At 39.8% G+C, this 26246-nt stretch overlaps 1 protein-coding gene across 1 annotated transcript in view; it reads right to left on the reverse strand.

Moving 5' to 3' along the window:
- Positions 1 to 3058: 3058 nt before the first annotated feature.
- LOC133604004 (ephrin type-B receptor 5) overlaps positions 3059 to 26246 on the reverse strand; it is a 98875-nt gene continuing 75687 nt past the window's right edge. Inside the window, exons 6-19 of the mRNA XM_072913059.1 lie at positions 26026 to 26181; positions 25670 to 25941; positions 23386 to 23467; positions 19449 to 19573; positions 19213 to 19375; positions 14048 to 14162; positions 13923 to 13978; positions 13748 to 13864; positions 11981 to 12228; positions 11697 to 11915; positions 11463 to 11612; positions 8229 to 8413; positions 8005 to 8163; positions 3059 to 3180 (exon numbers count right to left, since the gene is read on the reverse strand). Coding sequence (XP_072769160.1) covers positions 3075 to 3180; positions 8005 to 8163; positions 8229 to 8413; positions 11463 to 11612; positions 11697 to 11915; positions 11981 to 12228; positions 13748 to 13864; positions 13923 to 13978; positions 14048 to 14162; positions 19213 to 19375; positions 19449 to 19573; positions 23386 to 23467; positions 25670 to 25941; positions 26026 to 26181 — 2153 coding nt within the window. The 3' untranslated portion in view covers positions 3059 to 3074. The remainder of the gene's footprint in view (positions 3181 to 8004; positions 8164 to 8228; positions 8414 to 11462; positions 11613 to 11696; positions 11916 to 11980; positions 12229 to 13747; positions 13865 to 13922; positions 13979 to 14047; positions 14163 to 19212; positions 19376 to 19448; positions 19574 to 23385; positions 23468 to 25669; positions 25942 to 26025; positions 26182 to 26246) is intronic.

A 26246-nucleotide genomic window follows, 5' to 3' on the forward strand; every position in this document is an offset into this window, starting at 1 on the left:
TGTATATATATATATATATATATATATATATATATATATATATATATATATATATATATATATATAAATAAATTATTATATGTTTATATATATATATATATATATATATAAATAAATTATTATATGTTTATATATATATATATATATACATATATATATATATATATATATATATATATATATATATATATATATATATATATATATATATATATATATATATATATATATATATATATATATATATTTATTTTATTTTATTTTATTTTATTTTTTAACACGTCCAAAATAAACTATTAATATTATTTATTGACTGCACTCCGAGACAGGATTCCTTTTTTAGTAGTGTCTGATTTTTATATTGCTACAGATACATAACATGTGGGCCAACATTGCCATCTGTTGGTCTGATCTATGAACTGCACTTATATTTATACTATTTTTTATTTTATTTTTTTTTTTAACCTGCATGTCTTTTCCAGTCTCTGTATCCTGGGATCCAGACCAACTTACCATTCTAATTAGGTGTCTGTTATATTTCAGGCGACAAAATAACATGACTTTTTTTTTTTTAATAAAATCATTTATTATACAAATGTATGCACATTTATGGAATAGTGGTGGTCACTTACACGTGTAAACAGCTACACACACACACACACACACACACACACACACACACACACACACACACACACACACACACACACACACACACACACGCACACACACACACACACACACACACACACAAATACACACACATTTGTGTATTTCTTACCTCATTGAGACTTGAGAAAAATGCCTCCCTCTTTAGGACCAGCCTTTCTAGATATATAAAGATGTGTATTTACAACATTAATAATATATACATACTATGCAAACATAAAAAAGCTCGTTGTGAAAAATGAGTTGGAATTTTACAGGAAAAACTTAGAATTTTGGCAGAATACTAGTAAAAGTCATAATTTTACTCAACGTAAGTCAAACATGTTACAAGAAAAACTGAACATTTGCGCAATATTATGATAAAAGTTGGAATTTTACTCAATAACAGTCGCAATTTTACAAGAAAAGCTTAAAATGTTGGCAATTTTATGAAAAGAGTCATAATTTTAAACGACAAAAGTCACAATTTTATAAGAAAACTTAAAAATGTTGGCAATATAAATAATAATGATTGGAATTTTACTAGGCACAATCATAAAAAAGTCATCATTTTACTCAAAAAATGTCACTATTTTACAAGAACAACAAAAAAATTGTCAATATTGTGATAAAAGTCCGAATTTTATATGACAAATGTCACCATTTTGCATTAAAAAAAACACATAATTTTACATAAAAAAGTAATTTTACGAGAAAATATTGCAATATTACAGAAACAGAAAGAATATGAGAAATTGCTCCTAATTTTATGAGAAAAAAGTCGACACATTGTGAGAAAAAGACTGCTTTTAGTAAAAAAAAAAAAAAAAAGGTTTTTATCTTGTTTTGTAATTGGTTTTTAATATTCATTATTTACTTCAAGTTATTACAGTATGTCTCTATATACATTTTTTTTTTTTTTTTAATTAATATTGGCCAAAGGGGGTGCATTTAATTTTTTTTACACACACTTGTTATTTCATATGTTGACCAGTGGGAAACACTTTTAAAAGCGACACCCAGTCAATTTAAAAAAATCCCTCCTGAACTGAATAAAACTTGGAATTTTACTCAATAACAGTCGCAATTTTACAAGAAAAGCTTAAAATAGTGGCAATTTTATTAAAAGAGTCGTCATTTTAATCGACAAAAGTCACAATTTTATAAGAAAATGTAAAAATGTTAGCAATATTATAAGAATGATTGGAATTTTACCAAGCAAAATTATGACAAAAGTCATAATTTTACTCAAAAAATGTAAGTGTTTTACAAGAACAACAAAACAATTGGCAATATTGTGATAAAAGTCTGAATTTTATATGACAAATGTCACCATTTTGCATTAAAAAACACAACATAATTTTACATAAAATGTAATAATTTTATGAGAAAATATTGCAATATTACAGAAACAGAAAGAATATGAGAAATTGTTCCCAATTTGATGAGAAAAAAAGTCGACACATTGTGAGAAAAAGACTGCTTTTAGTAAAAAAAAAAAAAATAATAATATTTTTTTGTTTTGTAATTGGTTTTAATCTTCATTATTTACTTCAAGTTATTGCAGTATGTCTCTATATACATATTAATCTTTCTTTATTAATTAATTTTGGCCAAAAGGGACAAATTTCAAGTTTTTACACACACTTGTTATTTCATATGTTGGAGCATTTTTAAAACCGACACACAGTCAATTTGAAAAAAATCCTTCCTTTTTGGGACCACCCTCATGTTGATAGATGTCACCACCAGGGGTGCAAATGAGACATTCTCTATTAGATGCAATGTTATTGGGACCATGATTTATGTCATCACTTGTTCACACCTCCTCATATGGAAGATACTTTTCCTTCTTGATGTCTCAAGAAGGGTAGAAATACAAGAACACACACACACATACACACAAACCATCCACACATTAGCGGGACGTCGGCACGCACACACACACACACACACACACACACACACACACACACACACAAACACACAAGCACAAACACACACTTTAAGTCTTTTGTCGTGTCACACTCTCACACAAAGTAAACAAAGTGAAGTGTGTGTGTGTGTGTGTGTGACTTGTGTACACACAAGTGTGTGTGCTGCTCATACAAAAATGTCCCTAGAAGTGAGAACAAGGCCCTGATATGCTGATTCTAATGACTTCATCACGTTCCAGCTTGTACTTCCATCACTTTCAGACACAAAATGAACAGTGTCATCAGTAAAAAAAAGAATAAAAAAAAGAATGTGGATGGAGGAAGAAAAGGGATGTTAGAGAAAGGAGGAGAGTGTGAAAGAAGTTCTCCTCCTCATAGTGCATCTTGTCTTCTACAAGTCTTTTTGTGCTGACATCAGCAGATTGTCTCCGTGGTGGGTGGGGTGGTGGTGGGGTGGGGGGGGGGGGTTGTGGGGGGGGGGGGGGGGGGTCACACCTCCACCTGTCCCTGGCTGAGATGGGCTTTCAGCTGCTGGGCGGCGCTGAAGATCTTCCTCTGGTGGCCCAGCAGGTTCACGCCGAGGTTCTGGATGTCCCTGAAGGCCACACAGGAGAACATGCAGAGTTCAGAGCAGCCAGACTTCTTCTTTCCGAGAGATCCGTCCATCCATTATCTACACTTTGGAAAAATGCTTTGCGTGTTGGTAATGTTTTTTTGTTTTGTTTTTGAGCTTCTTTCAAACAGAACAAAAGGAATAAACATCTTGTGTGAGAACATCAACAACATTTTTGTGTGAATTATTTTATATATATATATATATATATATATATATATATTTTTTATTTTTTTTTTTCATATATAATACACGAACACAGAGACATACATATTTTATACACATACATATATATATACATACATAAATGAATACATATATATATATATATATTTATATATATATATATATATATATATATATATATATATATATATATATATATACATACATACGAACAATAATAAATATGTATACATATATATACATACATACAAACAAAAATAAATATGTATATATATATATATATATATATGTATATATATATATATATATATATATATATGCATACATACACACATATTTATATACAAATATATATGTATGCATAAATACATACATTCATACATACATATATATATAAACATACATACATATATATTGTATATAAACACACACACACACACACATATATATATATATATATATATATATATATATATATTTATATATATATATATATATATATATATATATATATATATATATATATATATATATATAAATATACCACATTAACACATAGACGTACATATTTTATACACATACATAAATATATATGTATACATACATACATACATACAAACAACCATACATAAATAAATAAATAAATATATATATATATATTTGTATACAAATATTTATATATATATATGTATACATACAGATACAAAGACATATTAATTGACTTATTTTATTGTGTATTATTTAAATAATATTCATAGTATAATAATCTCAGACTTAAATTGGTCGGATTTAGTGTTAGACCTAGATTGGTCAGATATAGTCTTAGACTTAGACTGGTCAGATGTAGTCCTGGACTTCAATTAGTCAGATCTAGTCTTAATCTTAGATTTGGTCAGAACTACTCTTAGTATTAAATTGGTCGGATCTAGCATAGGCTTAGATTGGTCGGATCTAGTCTTAGACTTATATTGGTCAAATCTAGACTGAAATTTAGATTGGTCGGATCTAGTTTTAGGCTTAGATTAGTCGGATCTAGTCTTAGACTTAGATTGGTCGAATTCAGTCTTAGACTTAGATTGGTCGGATTCAGTCTTAGACTAATATTGGTCGGCTCTAGTCTTAGAATTAGATTGGTTGGATCTAGTCTCAGATTTAGATTAGAAGGATCTAGTCTTAGTCTTAGATTGGTCAGATCTAATCTTGGACTTATATTGCTCAGATCTAGTCTTAGACTTAGATTGGTGGGATCTAGTCTTAGACTTAAATTGGTTCGGATTTAGTCTTAGACCGAGATTGGTAAAATATTCTGTAGTCTTAGACTTAGACTGGTCAGATGAAGTCTTGGACTTCGATTAGTCAGATCTAGTCTAAATATTAGATTTGGTCAGAACTAGTCTTAGTATTGGATTGGTCGGATATAGCAAAGGCTTAGATTGGTCGGATCTAGTCTTACATTTATATCGGTCAAATCTAGACTGATATTTAGATTGGTCGGATCTAGTCTTAGGCTTAGATTAGTCGGATCTAGTCTTAGACTTAGATTGGTCGAATTTAGTCTTAGACTTAGATTGGTCGGATTCAGTCTTAGACTTTTATTGGTCAACTCTAGTCTTGGACTTAGATTGGTTGGATCTAGTCTTAGACTTAGATTAGTCGGATCTAGTCTTAGACTTAGATTGGTAAGATCTAGTCTTGGATTTATATTGCTCAGATCTAGTCTTAGACCTAGATTGGTGGGATCTAGTCTTAGACTTAAATTGGTTGGATTTAGTCTTAGACCGAGATTTGTCAGATATAGTCTTAGTCTTAGACTGGTCAGATGAAGTCTTGGACTTTGATTAGTCAGATCTAGTCTAAATGTTAGATTTGGTCAGAACTAGTCTTAGTATTAGATTGGTCGGATATAACATAGGCTTAGATTGGTCGGATCTAGCCTTAGACTTATATTGGTCAAATCTAGACTGAAATTTAGATTGGTCGGATCTAGTCTTAGGCTTAGATTAGTCAGATCTAGTTTTAGACTTAGATTGGTAGAATTTAGTCTTAGACTTAGATTGGTCGGATTCAGTCTTAGACTAATATTGGTCGGCCCTAGTCTAAGACTTAGATTGGTTGGATTTTGACTTAGACTTAGATTAGTCGGATCTAGTCTTAGACTTAGATTGGTCAGATTTAGTCTTGGATTTATATTGCTCAGATCTAGTCTTAGACTTAGATTGGTGGGATCTAGTCTTAGACTTAAATTGTTCGGATTTAGTCTTAGACCTAGACTGGTCAGGTGTAGTCTTGGACTTTGATTAGTCATATCTAGTCTTAATCTTAGATTTGGTCAGAACTAGTCTTAGTATTAGATTGGTCGGATATAGCATAGGCTTGGATTGGTCGAATCTAATCTTAGACTTATATTGGTCAAATCTAGAGTGAAATTTAGATTGGTCGGATCTAGTCTTAGACTTAGATTGGTCGAATTTAGTCTTAGACTTAGATTGGTCGGATTCAGTCTTAGACTATTATTGGTCAACTCTAGTCTTAGACTATTATTGGTCAACTCTAGTCTTAGACTTAGATTGGTTGGATCTAGTCTTAGACTTAGATTAGTCGGATTTAGTCTTAGAATTAGATTGGTTGGATCTAGTCTTAGACTTAGATTAGTCGGATTTAGTCTTAGAATTAGATTGGTAAAATATAGTCTTCGATTTATATTGCTCACATCTAGTCTTGGACTTATATTGCTCAGATCTAGTCTTAGACTTAGATTGGTCGGATCTAGTCTTCGACTTATATTGGTCAAATCTAGACTGAAGTTTAGATTGGTCAGATCTAGTTTTAGGCTTAGATTAGTCGGATCTAGTCTTAGACTTAGATTGGTCAAATTTAGTCTTAGACTTAGATTGGCCGGATTCAGTCTTAGACTAATATTGGTCGGCTCTAGTCTTAGACAAGATTTGTTGGATCTTGACTTAGACTTAGATTAGTCGGATCTAGTCTTAGACTTAGATTGGTCAGATGTAGTCTTGGACTTAAATTGGTCGGATTTAGTCTTAGACCTAGACTGGTCAGATGATATCTTGGACTTTGATTAGTCATATCTAGTCTTAATCTTATATTTGGTCAGAACTAGTCTTAGTATTAGATTGGTCGGATATAGCATAGGTTTAGATAGGTCGAATCTAGTCTTAAACTTATATTGGTCAAATCTAGACTGAAATTTAGATTGGTCGGATCTAGTTTTAGGCTTAGATTAGTCGGATCTAGTTTTAGATTTAAATTGGTCGAATTTAGTCTTAGACTTAGATTGGTCAGATTCAGTCTTAGACTAATATTGGTCGGCTCTAGTCTTAGACTTAAATTGTTTGGATCTAGTCTTGGACTTAGATTGGTGGGATCTAGTCTTAGACTTAGATTGGTTGGATCTAGTCTTAGTCTTAGATTGGTGGGATCTAGTCTTAGACTTAAATTGGTCGGATTTAGTCTTAGACCTAGATTGGTCGGATATGGTCTTAGATTTAGACTGGTCAGATGTAGTCTTGGACTTCAATTAGTCAGATCTAGTCTTAATCTTAGATTTGGTCAGAACTAGTCTTAGTATTAGATTGGTTGGATATAGCATAGGCTTAGATTGGTCGGATCTAGTCTTAGACTTATATTGGTCACATCTAGACTGAAATTTAGATTGGTCGGATCTAGTCTTAGACTTATATTGGTCAAATCTAGACTGACATTTAGATTTTAGGCTTAGATTAGTCGGATCTAGTCTTAGACTTAAATTGGTCGAATTTAGTCTTAGACTTAGATTGATCGGATTCAGTCTTAGACTAATATTGGTCGGCTTTAGTCTTAGCCTTAGATTGGTTGGATCTAGTCCTGGACTTAGATTAGTTGGATCTAGTGTTAGATTTAGATTGGTCAGATCTAGTCTTGGACTTAAATTGGTCGGATTTAGTCTTAGACTTAGACTGGTCAGATGTAGTCTTGGACTTCGATTAGTCAGATCTAGTTTTAATCTTAGATTTGGTCAGAACTAGTCTTAGTATTAGATTGGTCGGATATAGCATAGGCTTAGATTGGTCGGATCTAGTCTTAGGCTTAGATTAGTCGGATCTAGTCTTCGACTTAGATTGGTCGAATTTAGTCTTGGACTTAGATTGGTTGGACTCAGTCTTAGACTTAGATTAGTCAAATCTAGTCTTAGACTTAGATTGGTTGGATCTAGTCTTAGACTTAGATTAGTCGGACTCAGTTTTAAACTTAGATTAGTCAAATCTAGTGTTAGATTTAGATTAGTCAGATTTAATCTTAGACATAGATTGGTCAGATCTAGTCTTTGACTTAGATTGGTCGAACTTAGTCTTAGATTTAGATCTGTCGGATCCAGTCTTAGATGTAGATTTGTCAGATCTAGTCCTAGACTTAAATTAGTCAGATCTAGTCTTAGACTTAGATTGGTCAGCTCTAGTCTAGATCTGACTAGAGATTATAATGACCAGAATGAATGAGAACATCCATAGACATGTTCTAATGACCATGAATAAATGTCAAACTAAGTTTTATTAATGTTTTTTTATAGTTTTACAGTAAATACAAAATAATCTTTCAACTTCAAAGCCAAGGTGTACTCACTCCACGGTGAGGCGGCTCACTCGGTCGAGCGTGTCCAGGTGTGCTCGCTCAAACTCATCCTGGTACCTCTCCATCCTCAGCGCTCTCAGCCAATCACTGACGGTCGCGACTGATGAGAAGTCTGTGGGGGTGGGGCTTAGCAGTGGCTGTGAGCAACCCCTGCAGCCGCAGACAAGCGCGGGTTCATATCGATATTATTTTAACGTATACCAGAGCAGACTCACCGAGGGATGTCGGCTTTGAGTGACACGGGATGCCTAATGAGTCTGTCCAAGGAGGACAGGATGGACTCGAAAACCGGCCGGTCGCCTCGCTCGGCCTGCCAGCACTGCAGCATGAGAGAGTGGACGGCTGAGGGGCAGCTGGTGGGCGCCGGCAGGCGATACTGGTCCGCTACTGCCTTCATTACCTGCGATAGGACGGTAAACACGCTTAGACGCTGGTTTGCAAAAATTGCCTAAAAAGTTAGCATGCTACTGTTAACATGTTGGCATGCTAATTTTTCAGATCTAGTCTTAGACTTAGATTGGTCGGATCTCGTCTTAGACTTATATTGGTCCGATCTAGTCTTGGACTTAGTTTGGTCCGATCAAGTCTTAAACTTAGATTGCTGTTATTTGTAATACACAACATTGTACATTTTTGCAGAATGTCAGGTATATTTGCAAAAAGTATCGGATCAGAATCACCGATACCAGCCTGTTTTTGTCTTGGTTGCGCATTGGAAAGAAAATCAGTGGTATCGCATGTCAATATCAATCAACATAATTAACAGATCTAGTCTTTGACTTAAATTGCTCGGATTTAGTCTTAGACTTGGTCGGATCCAGTCTTAAACTTTGATTGGTCGGATCTAGTCTTGGACTTGGATTGGTCGGATCTAGCATAGACTTAGATTGGTCAGATCTAGTCTTAGACTTAGATTGGTCAAATCTAGTCTTAGACTTAGATTGGTCAGATCTAGTCTTAGACTTAGATTGCTGTTATTTGTAATACACAACATTGTACATTTTTGCAGACATGTCAGGTATATTTTCAAAAAGTATCGGATCAGAATCACCGATACCAGCCTGTTTTTGTCTTGGTTGCGCATTGGAAAGAAAATCAGTGGTATCGCACGTCATTATCAATCACCATAATTTACAGATCTAGTCTTTGACTTAAATTGCTCGGATTTAGTCTTAAACTTAGATTGGTCGGATCCAGTCTTAAACTTTGATTGGTCCGATCTAGTCTTAGACTTGGATTGGTCGGATCTAGCATAGACTTAGATTGGTCAGATCTAGTCTTAGACTTATAATGGTCCGATCTAGTCTTAGACTTGGATTGGTACGATCTAGTCTTAGACTTAGATTGCTGTTAATTGTAATACACAACATTATACATTTTTGCAGACATGTCAGGTATACTTGCAAATCGGATCAGAATCGCCGATACCAGCCTGTTTTTGTCTTGGTATCGCATTGGAAAGAAAATCAGTGGTATCGCACGTCAATATCAATCACCATAATTAACAGTTCTAGTTTTTGACTTAAATTGCTCGGATTTAGTCTTAGACTTAGATAGGTCGGATCCAGTCTTAAACTTTGATTGGTCGGATCTAGTCTTAGACTTGGATTGGTCGAATCTAGCATAGACTTAGATTGGTCAGATCTAGTCTTAGACTTATAATGGTCCGATCTAGTCTTAGACTTAGATTGGTACGATCTAGTCTTAGACTTAGATTGCTGTTATTTGTAATACACAACATTATACATTTTTGCAGACATGTCAGATATATTTGCAAATCGGATCAGATACGCCGATACCAGCCTGTTTTTGTCTTGGTATCGCATTGGAAAGAAAATCAGTGGTATCGCACGTCAATATCAATCACCATAATTAACAGATCTAGTTTTTGACTTAAATTGCTCGGATTTAGTCTTAGACTTAGATTGGTCGGATCCAGTCTTAATCTTTGATTGGTCGGATCTAGTCTTAGACTTAGATTGGTCAGATCTAGTCTTCGATTTAGATTAGTCGGATCTAGTCATAGACTTGGATTTGTCAGATCTAGTCTTAGACTTGGATTTGTCAGATCTAGTCTTAGACTTAGATTGGTCAGGTCTAGTCTTATATTAAGTTTGGTTGGATCTGGTCCTAAATTGGTCAGATCTAGCACATACTTAGATTGGTCAGATCTAGACTTAGACTGGTCGGATCTAGTCTTAGACTTAGATTGGTCGGATCTAGTCTTAGACTTATATTTGTCAGATTTAGACTTACTTAGATTTGTTGGATGTAGTCTTAGACTTTGATTGGTCAGATCTAGTCTTAGACTTAGATTGGTCGGATCTAGCATAGACTTAGATTGGTCAGATTTAGTCTTAGACTTATAATGGTCCGATCAAGTCTTAGATTTAGATAGGTCCGATTAAGTCTTAGACTAAGTCTTAGACTTAGATTGCTGTTATTTGTTATACACAACATTATACATTTTAGCAGACATGTCAGGTATAATATATTAAATTGCTCGGATTTAGTCTTAGACTTAGATTGGTCGGATCCAGTCTTAAACTTTGATTGGTCGGATCTAGTCTTAGACTTGGATTGGTCGGATCTAGCATAGACTTAGATTGGTCAGATCTAGTCTTAGACTTAGATTGCTGTTATTTGTAATACACAACATTGTAAATTTTTGCAGACATGTCAGGTATATTTGCAAAAAGTATCGGTACCGGATCAGAATTGCCGATACCAGCCTGTTTTTGTCTTGGTATCGCATTGGAAAGAAAATCAGTGGTATCGCACGTCAATATCAATCACCATAATTAACAATTCTAGTTTTTGACTTAAATTGCTCGGATTTAGTCTTAGACTTAGATAGGTCGGATCCAGTCTTAAACTTTGATTGGTCGGATCTAGTCTTAGACTTGGATTGGTCGAATCTAGCATAGACTTAGATTGGTCGGATCTAGTCTTAGATTTGGATTGGTCAGATCTAGTCTTAATCTTAGATTGGTCAGATTTAGTCTTATATTTAGATTGGTCGGATCAAGTCTTAGTTTGGTCGGATCTAGTCTTAGACTTAGATTGGTCAGATCTCGCATACACTTAGATTGGTCGAATCTTGTCTTAGACTTATATTGATCAGATCTAGCCTATGACTTAGAATGGTCCGATCTAGTCTTAGACTTAGACTGCTGTTATTTGAAATACACAACATTGTAAATTTTAGCAGACATGTCAGGTATATTTGCACAAAGTATTGGTATCGGATCAGAATCGCCGATACCAGTCTGAATTTGACTTGGTATTGCATTGGAAAGAAAATCAGTGGTAATTGCACGTCAATATCAATCACCATAATTAACAGCGTGAACTGTCTTACTACTACTACGTACTACTTATGACAACTTATAAAATAAAATACCTTGCCTACAAGTATACGGACATTGAAAATTGTCCACTTTACTTACTTCCTGATTACTCATGTCCCAGTATGGACGTTCTCCGTACGACATGATTTCCCACATCAGGATGCCGAAGCTCCACACGTCGCTGGCTGAGCTGAACTTGCGGTGTTGGAAGGCTTCAGGTGCTGTCCACCTCACAGGAATCTTACTTCCCTGACGCAGGACAACAGAAGTCAAAAACAGGAGCTTTCACGGGACGGATAAGGCCACAATCTCCCGATGTCCAAGCATACGCACCAGCGAGGCTGTGTACGTCGGCATATTTTGGTCCAGGCCCCTCATGAGTCGGGACAAACCAAAGTCGGACACCTTGCACACCAGGTTGGAGTTGACCAGAACGTTCCTGGCCGCCAAGTCCCTGTGGACAAAGTTTCTCTCTGAGAGATAACGCATCCCAGCGCCGACTCCTCGGAGCATCCCGACCAGCTGGAGGATGCTGAACTGACCCTCATTCTCCTACGATGAGAGGACGATGGTAAAATGTGTGGCCAAATATTTTTGGGTGTTTGCCATTGGCTCACCCTGAGGAAGGAATCCAAAGGACCGTTCTCCATGAACTCCGTGACGATTCTTGCCGGAGGTACGCGGGTTACCACGCCATCCAGCTTCAGCACGTTAGGGTGGTCAAACTGTCCCAGGACCCCGGCCTCACTAAGGAATATGCCCTTCTCTCTGTCGGACGCCCCCCAGCGCAAAGTCTTGACGGCAACCAGGACCTCCCTGCGGCCTGGTGGACGATAGCGTCCCCGGGACACTTCACCAAACTGGGCTGGAGAGGACACAAGTATTGGACTCTTGATTGATGTTCTAAAGGTAGTAGAGCTGTGAATCTTTGGGCACCACACGATTCAATTTGATTCTTGGGGGTAAGGAATTGTTTCAAAATCAATTCCCAATCCAACACGATTCTCGTTTCAAACCGATTTTCGCAAAAAAAAATGATATACGGTATTGAACAAAAACTTGGCGTGTAGTTTTTTTCTGGTGCTTTAGTGTTGGCCGGGTCCGAAAATAAACTACATCTCCCAGAATCCTCTGCACAGCGCGGGACCGGCAGGGTCGGGGCATGGAACGCTGTAAGCAGGACGTGATGTTTGTTTGTAGGAGATGAGAAGAATTGTTGTTTTCGGAAATTTCATCAAAATCCGTCCATAACTTTTTGAGTTATGTTGCAAACAAACAGACAAACAAACCCTGGCAAAAACATTACCTCAAGCATTTCCAAGGTGACAAACCCAGCCGGTCGCAGCGCACGGATGGAAATCACCAAAAAAAAACTGTGCATCAAGGGAAATCCGAGTAAACTCAAAAACTTCTCGATGAATCGTCAAAACATCCATCCATTTTTCCACCATTTGTCTCGTTCTGTGTCGCGGGGGTGCTGGAGCCTATCCCAGCTACGCTCGGGCGTAAGGCAGCTTACACCCTAGACAAGTCACAGCATCATAAACCAGAAAATATTTTCGAAGCCAGCGAAGCCAAAAATTGGTTTGTGAAGTATCCATCCATCCATCTTCTTCCGCTTATCCGAGGTCTGGTCGTGGGGGCAGCAGCCTTAGCAGACTTCCCTTTCCCAAGCCAATTTGTCCAGCTCCTCCCGGGCGATCCCGAGGCGTTCCCAGGCCAGCCGGGAGACACAGTCTTCCCAACGTGTTCTGGGTCTTCCCCATGGCCTTCTACCGGTCGGACGTGCCCGAAACACCTCCATAGGGAGGCGTTCGGGTGGCATCCTGACCAGATGCCCGAACCACATCATCTGGCTCCTCTCGATGTGGAGGAGCAGCGGCTTTAATTTGAGCTCCTCCCGGATGGCAGAGCCTCTCACCCTATCTCTAAGGGAGAGCCCCGCCACCCGGCGGAGGAAGCTCATTTCGGCCGCTTGTACCCGTGATCTTGTCCTTTCGGTCATAACCCAAAGCTCATGACCATAGGCGAGGATGGGAACGTAGATCAACCGGTAAATTGAGAGCTTTGCCTTCCGGCTCAGCTCCTTCTTCACCACAACGGATCAATGTCCTAGGGAGGTGTTTGGGTGGCATACTGACCAGATGCCCGAACCACCTCAAAGAACCACTGATAGTCACACACACACTTCCCTACCAGTTAGTGATCCCTGCTGTAGCATGTTCCCAGCCTAAACGGTCTGATTGCGAGGAACATCTAGACTTGATTTTGGACAACAACGTTCCAATGCACTTTTGTTGGACCTCTGAGACTTCTTTCAAAGAGCTACACAATATTAGATTTCGGTAGCTTTACAGATGACAGCAAGAAAGACTGGGACATACCTGCACCAATCACCTCCTCGATCTTCACATGAGTGGAATCTATCTCTCTGGCAAATTCTTTGACCGCCTCGCTCGGGTCCTCGTACGTGGAGGGGTCTACATAGTATTTCACTCCACCTGGAAGTGCAAAGTCTGTGAGGTATAACTCTTAACATCGAACATGCGAAGGTCTCACCTCTGTTGCTGATGTACCGCTGCAGTCTGTCGCTGTACGGACTCTCCCTCCTTTTACTAACACGCAGAAGTACAAGAACGCATGTAAGTGTTGTAAATACTCGGTCTGGCTGGTAGACCGCATACCTGCGAAACACCACCACGACCACGATGGCCGCTACCACCAGCAGAAACGCCGCCCCGCCCATTACAGATCCTATCAGAAGAGGTAGGTGGTTCTGGACCTGCTGGGAATGCTCCTCTGTGGAACAAAAGAGTGGAAAATTATTGAAAAATCTTGAAGGGGTAACGTAAAAAGTTTAGGAAGCGTATTTGGTGGGTTAAACATAAGTTCAAATGGATGTCACATGCCTGACTTATACTGGTATATGTTGATGATTAGAAACACAACTCTTTGTTCTGGTAGTACGGTTCGGGTCAAGTGTAAACCGAATCCAACAAACCCAAGACCAGACCAAACAGGTGGACCAAGACTATCTGAGTGATGGGTCTCAGTGTGCTTGCAGGTGGACTCTAGCGCTAACTGCTAACCTCACCGATGCACCGATGCGAACCGCTCCAGTGAGAGCTGAAGGTCACGAACCAAAGGTGCCATCAGGACCACATCATCTGCAAACAGCAGTGACGCCATGGTCACGACTCTGCCTAGAAATCCTGTCCATGAAAATAACAAACAGGATAGGTGACAGAGCGCAGCCGTGGCAGAGACCAACCCCCACTGGAAACGGATCCGACCTACATCCAAGCACACGGACACAATATCTGCGTGAGCGTACAGATAAAAAACAGAGTGGGATCATTGTGTATCTCTTCGATCCAAACAAAGGCCAAAGCTAGTAACTCTACGGTGTTCTGTTTTGCCCAAAGATGGGAAAATATTCCCCTAAAACATGGGTGTCAAACTCTGGCCCGCGGGCCAAATTTGGCCCGCCGTGTAATTTCACTTGGCCTTTGAGGCGATATCAAATTAACACTAGAGCTGGCCCGCCGATTATATTCAGCGGCGGTGCCGCGGTAACACCGCATACACCACTAATTCTCGTACTTGCCAACCCTCTCATACTTGCCAACCCTGCCAGGAGACTCTCAAATTTCAGTGCCCCTCCCAAAAATCGTCACGTCCGCTTTTCACCCAGTCCAGCAAATGCTGGCCCAGCCACATATTATGTGCGGCTTCAGCACGCACACACAAGTGAATGCCATTCATACTTGGCCAACAGCGATACAGGTTACACTGACGGTGCTGGTATAAATAACTTTAACACTGTTAGAAATATACACCACACTGTGAATCCACACCAAACAAGAATGACAAACACATTTCGGGAGAACATCCGCACCGTAACACAACATAAACACAACAAAACAAATACCCAGAATCCCATGCAGCCCTAACTCTTCCGGGCTGCAAAATACACCCTGCTACCACCAACCCTGCCCCCCCAACCCCGTCCACCTTAACCAACGCAAGGAGAGGGCGGTGGGGGGGGGGGGGGGGGGGGGGTTGTTTGGTGGTAGCGGGGGTGTATATTGCAGCCCGGAAGAGTTCGGGCTGCATGGGATTCTGGGTATTTGTTTTGTTGTGTTTATGTTGTGTTACGGTGCGGATGTTCTCCCGAAATGTGTTTGTCATTCTTGTTTGGTGTGGATTCACAGTGTGATCCACTATGGACTGGACTCTTACTGGGGGGTTACCCACATATGCGGTCCTCTCCAAGGTTTTTCATAGTCATTCACATTGATGTCCCACTAGGTTGTGAGTTTTTCCTTGCCCTTATGTGAGCTCTGTACCGCGGATGTCATTGTGGTTTGTGCAGCCCTTTGAGACACTTGTGATTTAGGGCTATATAAATAAACATTGATTGATTGATTGAATTTAAGACTTTTCAAGACTTTTTTTCAAGACCATCTTGAAAATGGTTTAAGACCATTTCACATCCATACGGACAAAAAATAAAATGACAAAGAAAAACCAGAGGTCCAGAATGACTTTTAAGTATTCATTCTGGGGGGTTAGGTTTATCTTTGTAAAGTTGTGCAAGTGTTTGTGGCGTTTAAGCATCTTTTGACACTGACTTATCCCAGATTTTTGACTTTGACATTATCATTCCATTCACTTTCACCGCCATGTTTACAAACACTTCCCTCCCCCATGGCTGCACGTCGGGGTACTAAACACTTTATACTTTTCCATCCACCGGCTTCAAGCATGCATTAAATTGATCGTTCAGGAGACACAAATCGTTGAACTTTTACTCACCCATCTTATGCAAGTCATTTGGCTTTGCCGTGGGCTTTCGTTAAGTTTCCGATGCTAAATAAGCTGTTAACGCACAGCAACAGCTGGTGGTGTTACATAAATTCTGACCGGGCAGCACAGTTATGTCCGCTGTGTAGTTACGTTACAGTGAGACTGAAGTTTATGCATGTTTTGAATAAAAGTAATGTCAATTAATTTTTAAGACCTCTCTAAATCGTATTCAAGACCTGTTATGAGATTTTAGGAGAATTTTAGACATTTTAAGGCTTTAAAATCAAATTATTGGATTTAAGACTTTTTTAAAACTTTTTAAGACCCCAAGAATACCCTGTATTTTTGCGATATTTGAGAGGTTTTTATAAATATGAATGTTTCCATTACGAGTTTCTTAATGCGATATTTAGGTTTTGCACATTTCTGGGGTAAAGGAAACACAGATTGTTGTTGTGTTTACTTTTTCATTACACAGAAAGTTGATCCATCACCTACTTGTTATGTTTGTTTGATATGCACTTTACATTGTCCATAAACCTTAAAGGATGGTGTAGGAATTTCATGTCAAGTCATCATTAAATGGCCCTGGTATGTCAAAAGGTGTTAATAAATCATTTATTTTCCAATACCTCTATAACTGATAACAGTAGTTCAGCCGGGATATGCTCATTTCAAATTTAGATTTACAGCCCCAAAATCTTGTTATTGTTTTCATTTCGATGCCCCGCCCTCCACCTTTTGTCCCAATTAGAAAGTCTGTGAGTGTGTTACATCCAGATTACCAGTTCGTCTAGCTACTGCCACTGGTGAAGTTACTAAACATGTCAGATCTTAGTCAATCTAAAAGGCCTCGTTACAATTCTCAACTTACTCGTGACAAAGTCAGGAACAAAACGAGGATATGTATCGGGGATGCCTTTGAAAGATGGAGACGATTTGAAGGCAGAGAAGATTTTTTCATCTGACACCAAACTTGCTAATTTCCTCCTTGATAGGTAAGTCAGGTATTTACGTTTTCTTATTACTTGTAATAAATGGAATTTCGAATAAAAACTATATTGTTCAATACAGTCTATGATCTTGTCTAACAAAGCTAGTATGTTCCTGCAACAAATGCTTAGTGTGATGGTGCTTCGCTCCTAATGTAATGCTTAGCATGCTAGCCCGGTCAATAACACATCAACATATAGGCTAAACAACAAAAATGTTTCCAAAGAGCTGCACAAAAACATTAAAAACAAGATTCAAATACTATCCTTAGCTCCACCAATGACTGAATAAAAACTAAATAAATAAATATAAAACCAATATAAAAAAAATATGAAAATAAATATGATTAAAAACGATTTTAAATGGTAAAACCAAATAAAACAACAAATACAAATACACATTTAAGAACACAGAGGACCACACAACTCACGTAGTTGAGAATAAAAGTGATCGTTGGCCTGTATGTCGATGTGGCATCCAACTGGCAGGGTATCATATCTTTTCGACAAATAAAACCTATGTGGATAATAATTCCTCATTGGTGTTTGCATATTGTGGACTACATGTACCAAGTTATATGGCAATCTGAAAAGTCTGAAACAGTAGCCTATAGGCATACCTTGGTCAAATGTCTCCTCTTTAGTTTTGGGTGTACTTTAGGCTGCTAAGCATCCTCTACTTATTTTCACCAGTATAACAATTGCGAGCGTTGGTTGTAGTTTATTTTAGTCTTTGTTTTCTGATAGTACTGACAATAACCATATGATTGCCATTTGTTGTGATATTGTACACAGGCATGACATACTTCTTCCTGAAATTAGCCTAATTCCTGTGTAAAATGTGTTGGTTAGAGATTTGTTATCGACAAGTGCCATCTCCGGGTTGGGGAGAAGATCTTGCCCCAAGTGGAGGAGTTCAAGGACCTCAGAGTCTTGTTCACGAGTGAGGGAAGAGTGGATCGTGAGGTCGACAGGCGGATCGGTGCGGCGTCTTCAGTAATGCGGACGCTGTATCGATCCGTTGTGGTGAAGAAGGAGCTGAGCCGGAAGGCAAAGCTCTCAATTTATCGGTCGATCTACGTTCCCATCCTCACCTATGGTAATGAGCTTTGGGTTATGACCGAAAGGACAAGATCATGGGTACAAGCGGCCGAAATGAGCTACCTCCGCCGGGTGGCGGGGCTCTCCCTTAGAGATAGGGTGAGAAGCTCTGCCATCCGGGAGGAGCTGAAACTAAAGCCGCTGCTCCTCCACATTGAGAGGAGCCAGATGAGGTGGTTCGGGCATCTGGTCAGGATGCCACCCGAACGCCTCCCTAGGGAGGTGTTTCAGGCATGTCCGACCGGTAGAAGGCCACGGGGAAGACCCAGGACACGTTGGGAAGACTATGTCTCCCGGCTGGCCTGGGAACGCCTCGGGATCCTCCGGGAGGAGCTGGACAAAATGGCTGGGGAGAGGGAAGTCTGGGCTTCCCTGCTTAGGCTGCTGCCCCTACGACTCGACTTCGGATAAGCGGAAGAAGATGGATGGATGGAAAACGCTTGTCTATTCAGCTATTATGGTCCCAGCACCTCAACCCCTAGTAAGAGGCAGTGGAAGTTTGAAGTTCCTTGGTCCAGTCCATCACGCTAGATTCGGCTGCGTATCTGGCAACCTCAGTCAGGGATAGGGGACAACAGAATTTTGACCGTGATTGCAGTACCATTTCTGGCCAGACTTTTACATATGGCTCCTTTGAATAAAATAGGAACTTTTGTCATTGATTGATTGATTGATCGAAACTTGTATTAGTAGATTGCACATTACAGTACATATTCTGTACAATTGACCACTAAATGGTAACACCCCAATAAGTTTTTCAACTTGTTTAAGTTGGGGTCCACGTTAATCAGTTCATGGTAGAGACTGGAGCCCATTATTCATATTTACATTGTTTCTTATGCGGAACTCTGCTTCACTATACTAACTTTTCTATTAACGAACCGTGCTCAGGAAGCAATTAATTTGATAAATCGAGGTTCATCTGTATAGAGAAGTTGTGTTCTTACCAAGTGGCAACGTGGTGAAGTATATGGTGTTGCTGTAAGGACCGTAGCCTCGCTCATTCCTCGCTCGTATCTGGAAGGCGTAGATGGATCCGGGGATGAGCGAGTTGACGGCCAACGTGTTGGTCTCGCTGTACACGCTGACCGCACTGTCCACATCCGAGCCCTGAGGAACACCCGATCCCACAAGACGTCACCGCCACTGACCACGCATCAACGGGTTGAATATGACAGGTCACCTTGTCAAAATATCTCAGTTGATACTCCAAGATGTCCCCGTTGGGTCGGTCGGGCTGAGGCCAGGACAAGGTGATGGAGTCTGATGCACGGCTCAGCTGGTGCATCATGGGGACCGTACTGGGAACTGTGGGAGAAGGCACAGCAGATGGGTGTCATTTGAGGCTGTGCCCACAAGAGGGCAGCATTGCAGAACCCACGTAGGTTATGTCATTGTTTCAGGGCTGCCAAGTTTCAGAGAATGGCAAGAGTGAGATTTTAGTGTCAAGATGCGGTAATAAACAGTGGTGTGCCGTCAGGGCCAGCAAGGCCTTCTCTGCTGGCCTAACATAACCAGAAATCATGATCATAATTAAAGATAAAAGTAATTTACTTTCCCTAAATATCTGAAAGTATTCATATTCTCTTCATGTCATATTATGCTCCTTCCAGTGCTGTTGTTTTTAGATTAGAGTGTTATGATCCGCTGCCTAGATCATGTTCTGTTTGGTTTTTGGACTCCCTCAGTTCCTGTTTTTGTGCACCCCTGGGTTTGTTTTCTGTTTCCATGGGTGCTTATCGTCTTATAAATAAATAAATAAATGGGTTGTACTTGTATAGCGCTTTTCTACCTTCAAGGTACTCAAAGCGCTTTGACACTACTTCCACATTTACCCATTCACACACACATTCACACACTGATGGAGGGAGCTGCCATGCAAGGCGCTAACCAGCACCCATCAGGAGCAAGGGTGAAGTGTCTTGCTCAGGACACAACGGACATGACGAGGTTGGTACTAGGTGGGGATTGAACCAGGGACCCTCGGGTCGCGCACGGCCATTCTTCCACTGCGCCACGCCGTCTTCACCTGTCTCTGATTGGTGTCCGGGACGCTCACCTGTTTCCCGAGCGCTAATCAGAGCACTATTTAATCCTGCCTTTGCCGGTCAGTCGGTCTGACTTCCTAATTTGCTACCTGCAACAGTTGATTCCTGTTTGTGTATGCTAGCTCCCGCGCTAGCCTCCTTAGCTTTGCCTCCCGTGCTATGAGCACACCTTTATTTTTCCCTGTATGATTTATCCTAATAAATCATTTCCTACCTGCACGCTGTGTCGGGAGTCCGTCTGCATCTTGCGAGAACGACCCCCGCATCGCCATGCGACCCGGTCGTCACATAGAGTTTTGTATCCAATCGGAATTCAGCTAGATTATGTTGCCATGCTGTACCAAATCTGCCCAGGACCTTCAGAATCAACAATGTGGGCGTCCGTGCACTGTAAGTGAACGGGCACATACAGTTGATAGATAATTGCGATAACCAATCATATCACGTGTTGTTGTCAGTCTCCTCCGCGGGGTGGCGGGGCTCTCCCTTAGAGATAGGGTGAGAGGCTCTGCCATCCGGGAGAAGCTCAAAGTAAAGTCGCTGCTCCTCCACATGGAGAGGAGCCAGATGAGGTGGTTCGGACATCTGGTCAGGATGCCACCCGAACGCCTCCCGAAGGAGGTGTTTCGGGCACGTCCGACCGGTAGGAGGCCACGGGGAAGACCCAGGACATGTTGGGAAGTCCATGACTCCCGGCTGGCCTGGGAGCGCCTCGGGATCCCCCCAAAAGGAGCTGGTGAAGTGGCTTGGCAGAGGGTAGTCTGGGCTTCTCCGCTTAGGCTGCTGCCTACTTGATATTTTTTTATTTTATTAAAGTCATTCATACTTAACTTTTTATCTTATTAGTTATGCAAGCTTTTATTCAACTCGTGGTGCTTACCATTTTACAGGTTTTATTATTTGTACTTTCCAACGTTCGTCAGAGGGAGCCATCTGCATCAGGGGTTATCGGCCGTGCCGTGGGGGCGCTTTTGTGTCACGATCCTGGCGGCCATGGTCTAAAGACCTCCCAGTGCAGACGGCTCCAGTGATAGTGTTTACTCACCTGGCTCCTCTGTACTCAGCCGTGCATTCATTTGTTCGTATACGTCTGTGTGTGTGTGTTTGTGTTTGGTATTTGTGTGCGATAATGGGGGATCTGGGTCATCGGGGTATTGTTTTTAAGTCTGTAAAGCATGTTGCGTTTCATTTATGTATAAATAAAGTTTGATTTGATTTAAAACCTTCTACTTTAGTATTCATTGATTACATGCATCTGTATATATTTTGCCATATTATGAATAATTTCCCTCAATAACTTTTTTCTATTTGATATCTTTTTTTCCAAGAAAACAGGAGCTCTGTGCTCTTGTGTCATCCTTTTGTGTTCCTGATGTTTCCTTCTTGTTTTCATGTGTTTTGCTTGGTTCGGGACCCTTAGGGACTGTGTGACAAGGGGTGGCACTGTCGCGACTTCTGCGGTGCTTTTTCTTGTGAGCATTCTGGATCTGCCTCCCGGGAGCCTTTTGGCCATGGAGACCAGCCGCTGGGTCTCTGCCACACCAGAGTCCGTTTGGAGAGACTGGAGGAGATGCAGATGAAGAGACAGGTGCTGCGGAGCTGGCGCTGAGAGCCGGGACGGACGGGCTACACAGTGTCTTGGTCCTGGGCATGACGTTAAAGTGCATCCGGCAGTGGATGCTCCTCTATGGGGTCTTGGGGCACTAGGAGGTTAACCCCTTTACTACTGTTACTCCAGGTGGCCCTTGGCAAAGGCCTAGTACCTGACTGCCCCCGAGCCAGGGATACGGTGAAGACCTCAACAGCGGAGCAGGCGGAAGACGGTAGATGTAAGAACCACCACAACGACTGCGATGGCGGAAGAAGGCACCCCCATATCCATGTGGGCCCACTTATGGGGATTAACAACCCAAGACCTCAACGGTGGAACAGGCTGATTGCTAACCCTATAGAACGTCACAACGGCTGGGATGGCGGAAGAAGGCTGTAGCCACTGGACCCTGACCCGGACCTGTCAAGGATTGTGTAGTGACTGTCTGTGCACCAGTCTCCCCACGTTAAACAAAGTCACGCACAGGCATCCTCCATAAAGGGATACACCCCTATCAGGAGGATCGTTATACTCGTTCGAGTGACCGCCGATGATGATGAGTACATACTCTCTAGTTGTGACTTCCATGTTGACTGTATCTGTATCTGGTCTGTTCCTAGATTATATTTGGAGACCTGACCAAGTTCATGTGGCTGAGCTTCATATCTGCTGGGCTTTTCAACCTGTGAGTACGCTCCCAGTCGGAGGAAAGCGATCCAAGATGGATATCTACGGCGATACATGTTTTTTTATACCTCCCCAATGATGACAGTGTCTTGGCTGAATGAGCAGGTATCGAACACCTCGGTCTCCTTGGACGTATCCTCGCTCATCCATGCGGACTGGACACTGGCCGAGAGTAAGTGGGTGGCCGAGGGTGGAGTCGGCTCTCTTGGTTGCTTTGTTGGGTCTGCTCCTGTCTCTGGCCATGCTCCCCCCACCCCAGCAGTCGATGGCGTGCAACACCGCAGAGGCCACCACACTGTTTTGTTGTTGTTGTTGTTTTACTTTTGTGGCTGGTTGCATCAGCTCTGCTCTTTTAAAGTTTTTAATGTCCTTTGTGTTCTTTGATGTTTCCCTCTTACACACGTGCTTATGTGTGCTATGGCTATGAGGTTTTTCCCCCCATTGGCCTCAGTCTGGACTCTCTCCAGGGGCCCAGGTTTAGACAGTTTTTGGTTTTTTTCTATTCTATTGCGCAGTAGCTACTGTGGTTAGGCTAGATTTTGACTCGAGGGACTGATGGATTGGTTAGCTCGGTCAATCACGGCAAAGCCGTGAGGGCCACATTGTATTGCCGTGAAAAAAATAAATATAGAGTAGTGCACGGGGAAATACAAGCGTGGGAAATGCCAAGTGTGGCGTGAAGCTTGGCAGCCCTGCCGTTATGCGTCTGTGCTTTACAGTCACGGTCCTGTGATCCGACTGCGTTTGACAAGAGGACGGACAGGGGGCGCTCTTTCATCCCATTTTGTGCTCACCTGATTGGCTCGTGGTAAAGTTGATGCTTGTGTAGCGGGCAGGGAAAGGGCTGAGGGAGGACACCTCATTCAAGGCTTGGACCTGGCACAGGAAGTCACAATTCATTAAAAAAATAATATTCCTATAACTTGCTTACTTTAGCAAAAGAAAACAAGCAAATTAAGTTCTAGCCCTAACTGTACTATAAACTAACCCTAAATCATACTTTAATCCAGTATTCCTCACTTATTTTCCCCCTAAGGAGAAAACTTCTTGCGCCACCACTCTCCGCCGTGACTATAAACTGTAATATTTGTCTATAAAATTGTTATAAGTACACCTCTGCAAAACATGGTATCCCTATTTACATTAAATAAAACAATAAAAGTAATATAGATCAATTTACAACAAAAAATAATAACTTTACTATCATTGTTTTTAGTCTGTATCAGAAAACACTTAAAGTGTATCAATTTGCCTGAAAAAGAATAATAAAATAAATAAATAAATAAATAATATATAAACAGTATATTAGTGTTGTCCTGATACCAATATTTTGGTACCGGAATCGGTACCAAAATGTATTTCGGTACTTTTCGATACTTTTCTAAATAAAGGGGACTTCTTGTGCCACCACTCTCCGCCGTGACTATAAACAGTATAGTTTGTCTATAACATTGTTATAAGTACACCTCTGCATAACATTGTATGACTATTTACATTAAATGAAACAATGAAAGTAATATAGATCAATTTACAACAAAAAATAATAACTTTACTATCATTGTTTTTAGTCTGTATTAGAAAAGACTTGAAGGGCATCAATTTGCCTGTAAAAAAAAATGGAGAAAAAAAAAAAAAAAAAAAAAAAAAAAAAAAAATATATATATATATATATATATATATATATATATATATATATATATATATATATATATATCTATTACAACTATTAAAAAACATAAGATTTAAAAATATTTATAACTGTGATGTTAGTTCTTATCTTTTTTTTTGTGAAGAAAACTATTAAACATTTCAGTCACATTCATTTTAACTTAGTCCAGTTTTAGTCAACAGAAACTTAATACTGTATGTATATATATATATATATATATATGTATGTATATATATATATATATATATATATATATATATATATATATACATACATACATACATACATACATACATACATATATATATATATATACATATATATATATATATATATATATATACACACATAAATATAAATACATAAATATATATATATATATATATATATATAAATATATATATATATATATATATATATATATATATATATATATATATATATATATATATATATATATATATATATTTATACAGTATATATATATATATATATATATATATACATTATATTGTATATATTTATACAGTATATATATATATATATATATATATATATATATATATATATATATATATATATATATATATATTAGTGTTGTCCCGACAAATATTTTATTAAAGTACCGGTATTTCGGTACTTTTCCGTACTTTTCTAAATAAATGGGACCACAAATTATTGCATTATTGGCTTTATTTTAACAAAAAATCTTAGGGTACATTAAACATGTGTTCATTATTGCAAGTTTGTCCTTAAATTAAAATAGTGAACATACTAGACAACTTGTCTTTTAGTAGTAAGTAAACAAACAAAGACTCCTAATTAGTAACATATTGTGTCATTTATCTACCTATTATTTTGTCAACATTATTAAGGACAAGCGGTAGAAAATGCATTATTAATCTACTTGTTCATTTACTGTTAATATCTGCTTACTTTCTCTTTTAACATGTTCTATCTACACTTCTGTTAAAATGTAATAATCACGTATTCTTCTCTTCTTTGATACTTTACATTAGTTTTTGGATGATACCACACATTTGGGCATCAATCCGATACCAAGTCGTTACAGGATCATACATTAAAGTCCTCATGTGTCCGGGGAAGTGTTTACTAAGTTTATAAACATAATATCCTTTTTTTTTTTAAACGAAAATAGATTTTGTGATGCTAAAAAATATCGATATAATTATAGTATCGACTAGATACACTCTTGTACTTGGTATCATTACAGTTCATCCACCAATTGCGTTTGTTTACATTTTGATGCCGGTGAGCTATTGTATGTAGTGAAGTGGTGCTTTTTAGAGGCGGTATAGTACCGAATATGATTCATTAGTATCGCGGTACTATACTAGCACCGGTATACCGTGCAACCCTACTTTGGGCTGCATTGCAAATACCTGTACCTGTATGAGGTATGTGACCCTTGTCAGCAGGTTGTTGAGGGTCACGCTGGTCTGCTTGAGGCCGGTCTGGGTGGGGCTGAAGGTGACGCCCTCGCCGCACCAGGAGCAGGACGCCGGGTTGGTCACGGCGGCGGAGGGGCAGATGCGACACACCACCCCGTACCACACCTCGCCCCGGCCCCCCATGTCCAGTGGAGGGCGCCACCTCAAGGATACCCCGCCGTCGCCACTCTCATACTCCCAGGACAGCGACGCTGGGGCGGAGGGAGGACCTGGGTGGGAGGAGGGGTTTCATCGCTCCATTCTCATACACCGACAGTATTTCATATCTATAAAAAAAATAAAAAAATACGTACTCGTGCAAGCCGAGGAATTGGCATCGCCGGCCGCGCGGTAAAAGCTGCTGCGACACTCGCACACGCTGGAGCCCTCGCTGCTGGTCCGACTGTTGGAGGGACACGTGGAGCAGAGCCCGGAACCAGAAGCGGTCTTGAAGTAGCCCACTGGGCACGCTGCAGGAAAAGCAAGTGTAAAAAATGCAGTGTAAAAATATTTTGATGCAAAACAATTCAGTGTA

Source organism: Nerophis lumbriciformis, linkage group LG04 (assembly GCF_033978685.3).
Source record: "Nerophis lumbriciformis linkage group LG04, RoL_Nlum_v2.1, whole genome shotgun sequence".
NCBI lineage: Eukaryota > Metazoa > Chordata > Actinopteri > Syngnathiformes > Syngnathidae > Nerophis > Nerophis lumbriciformis.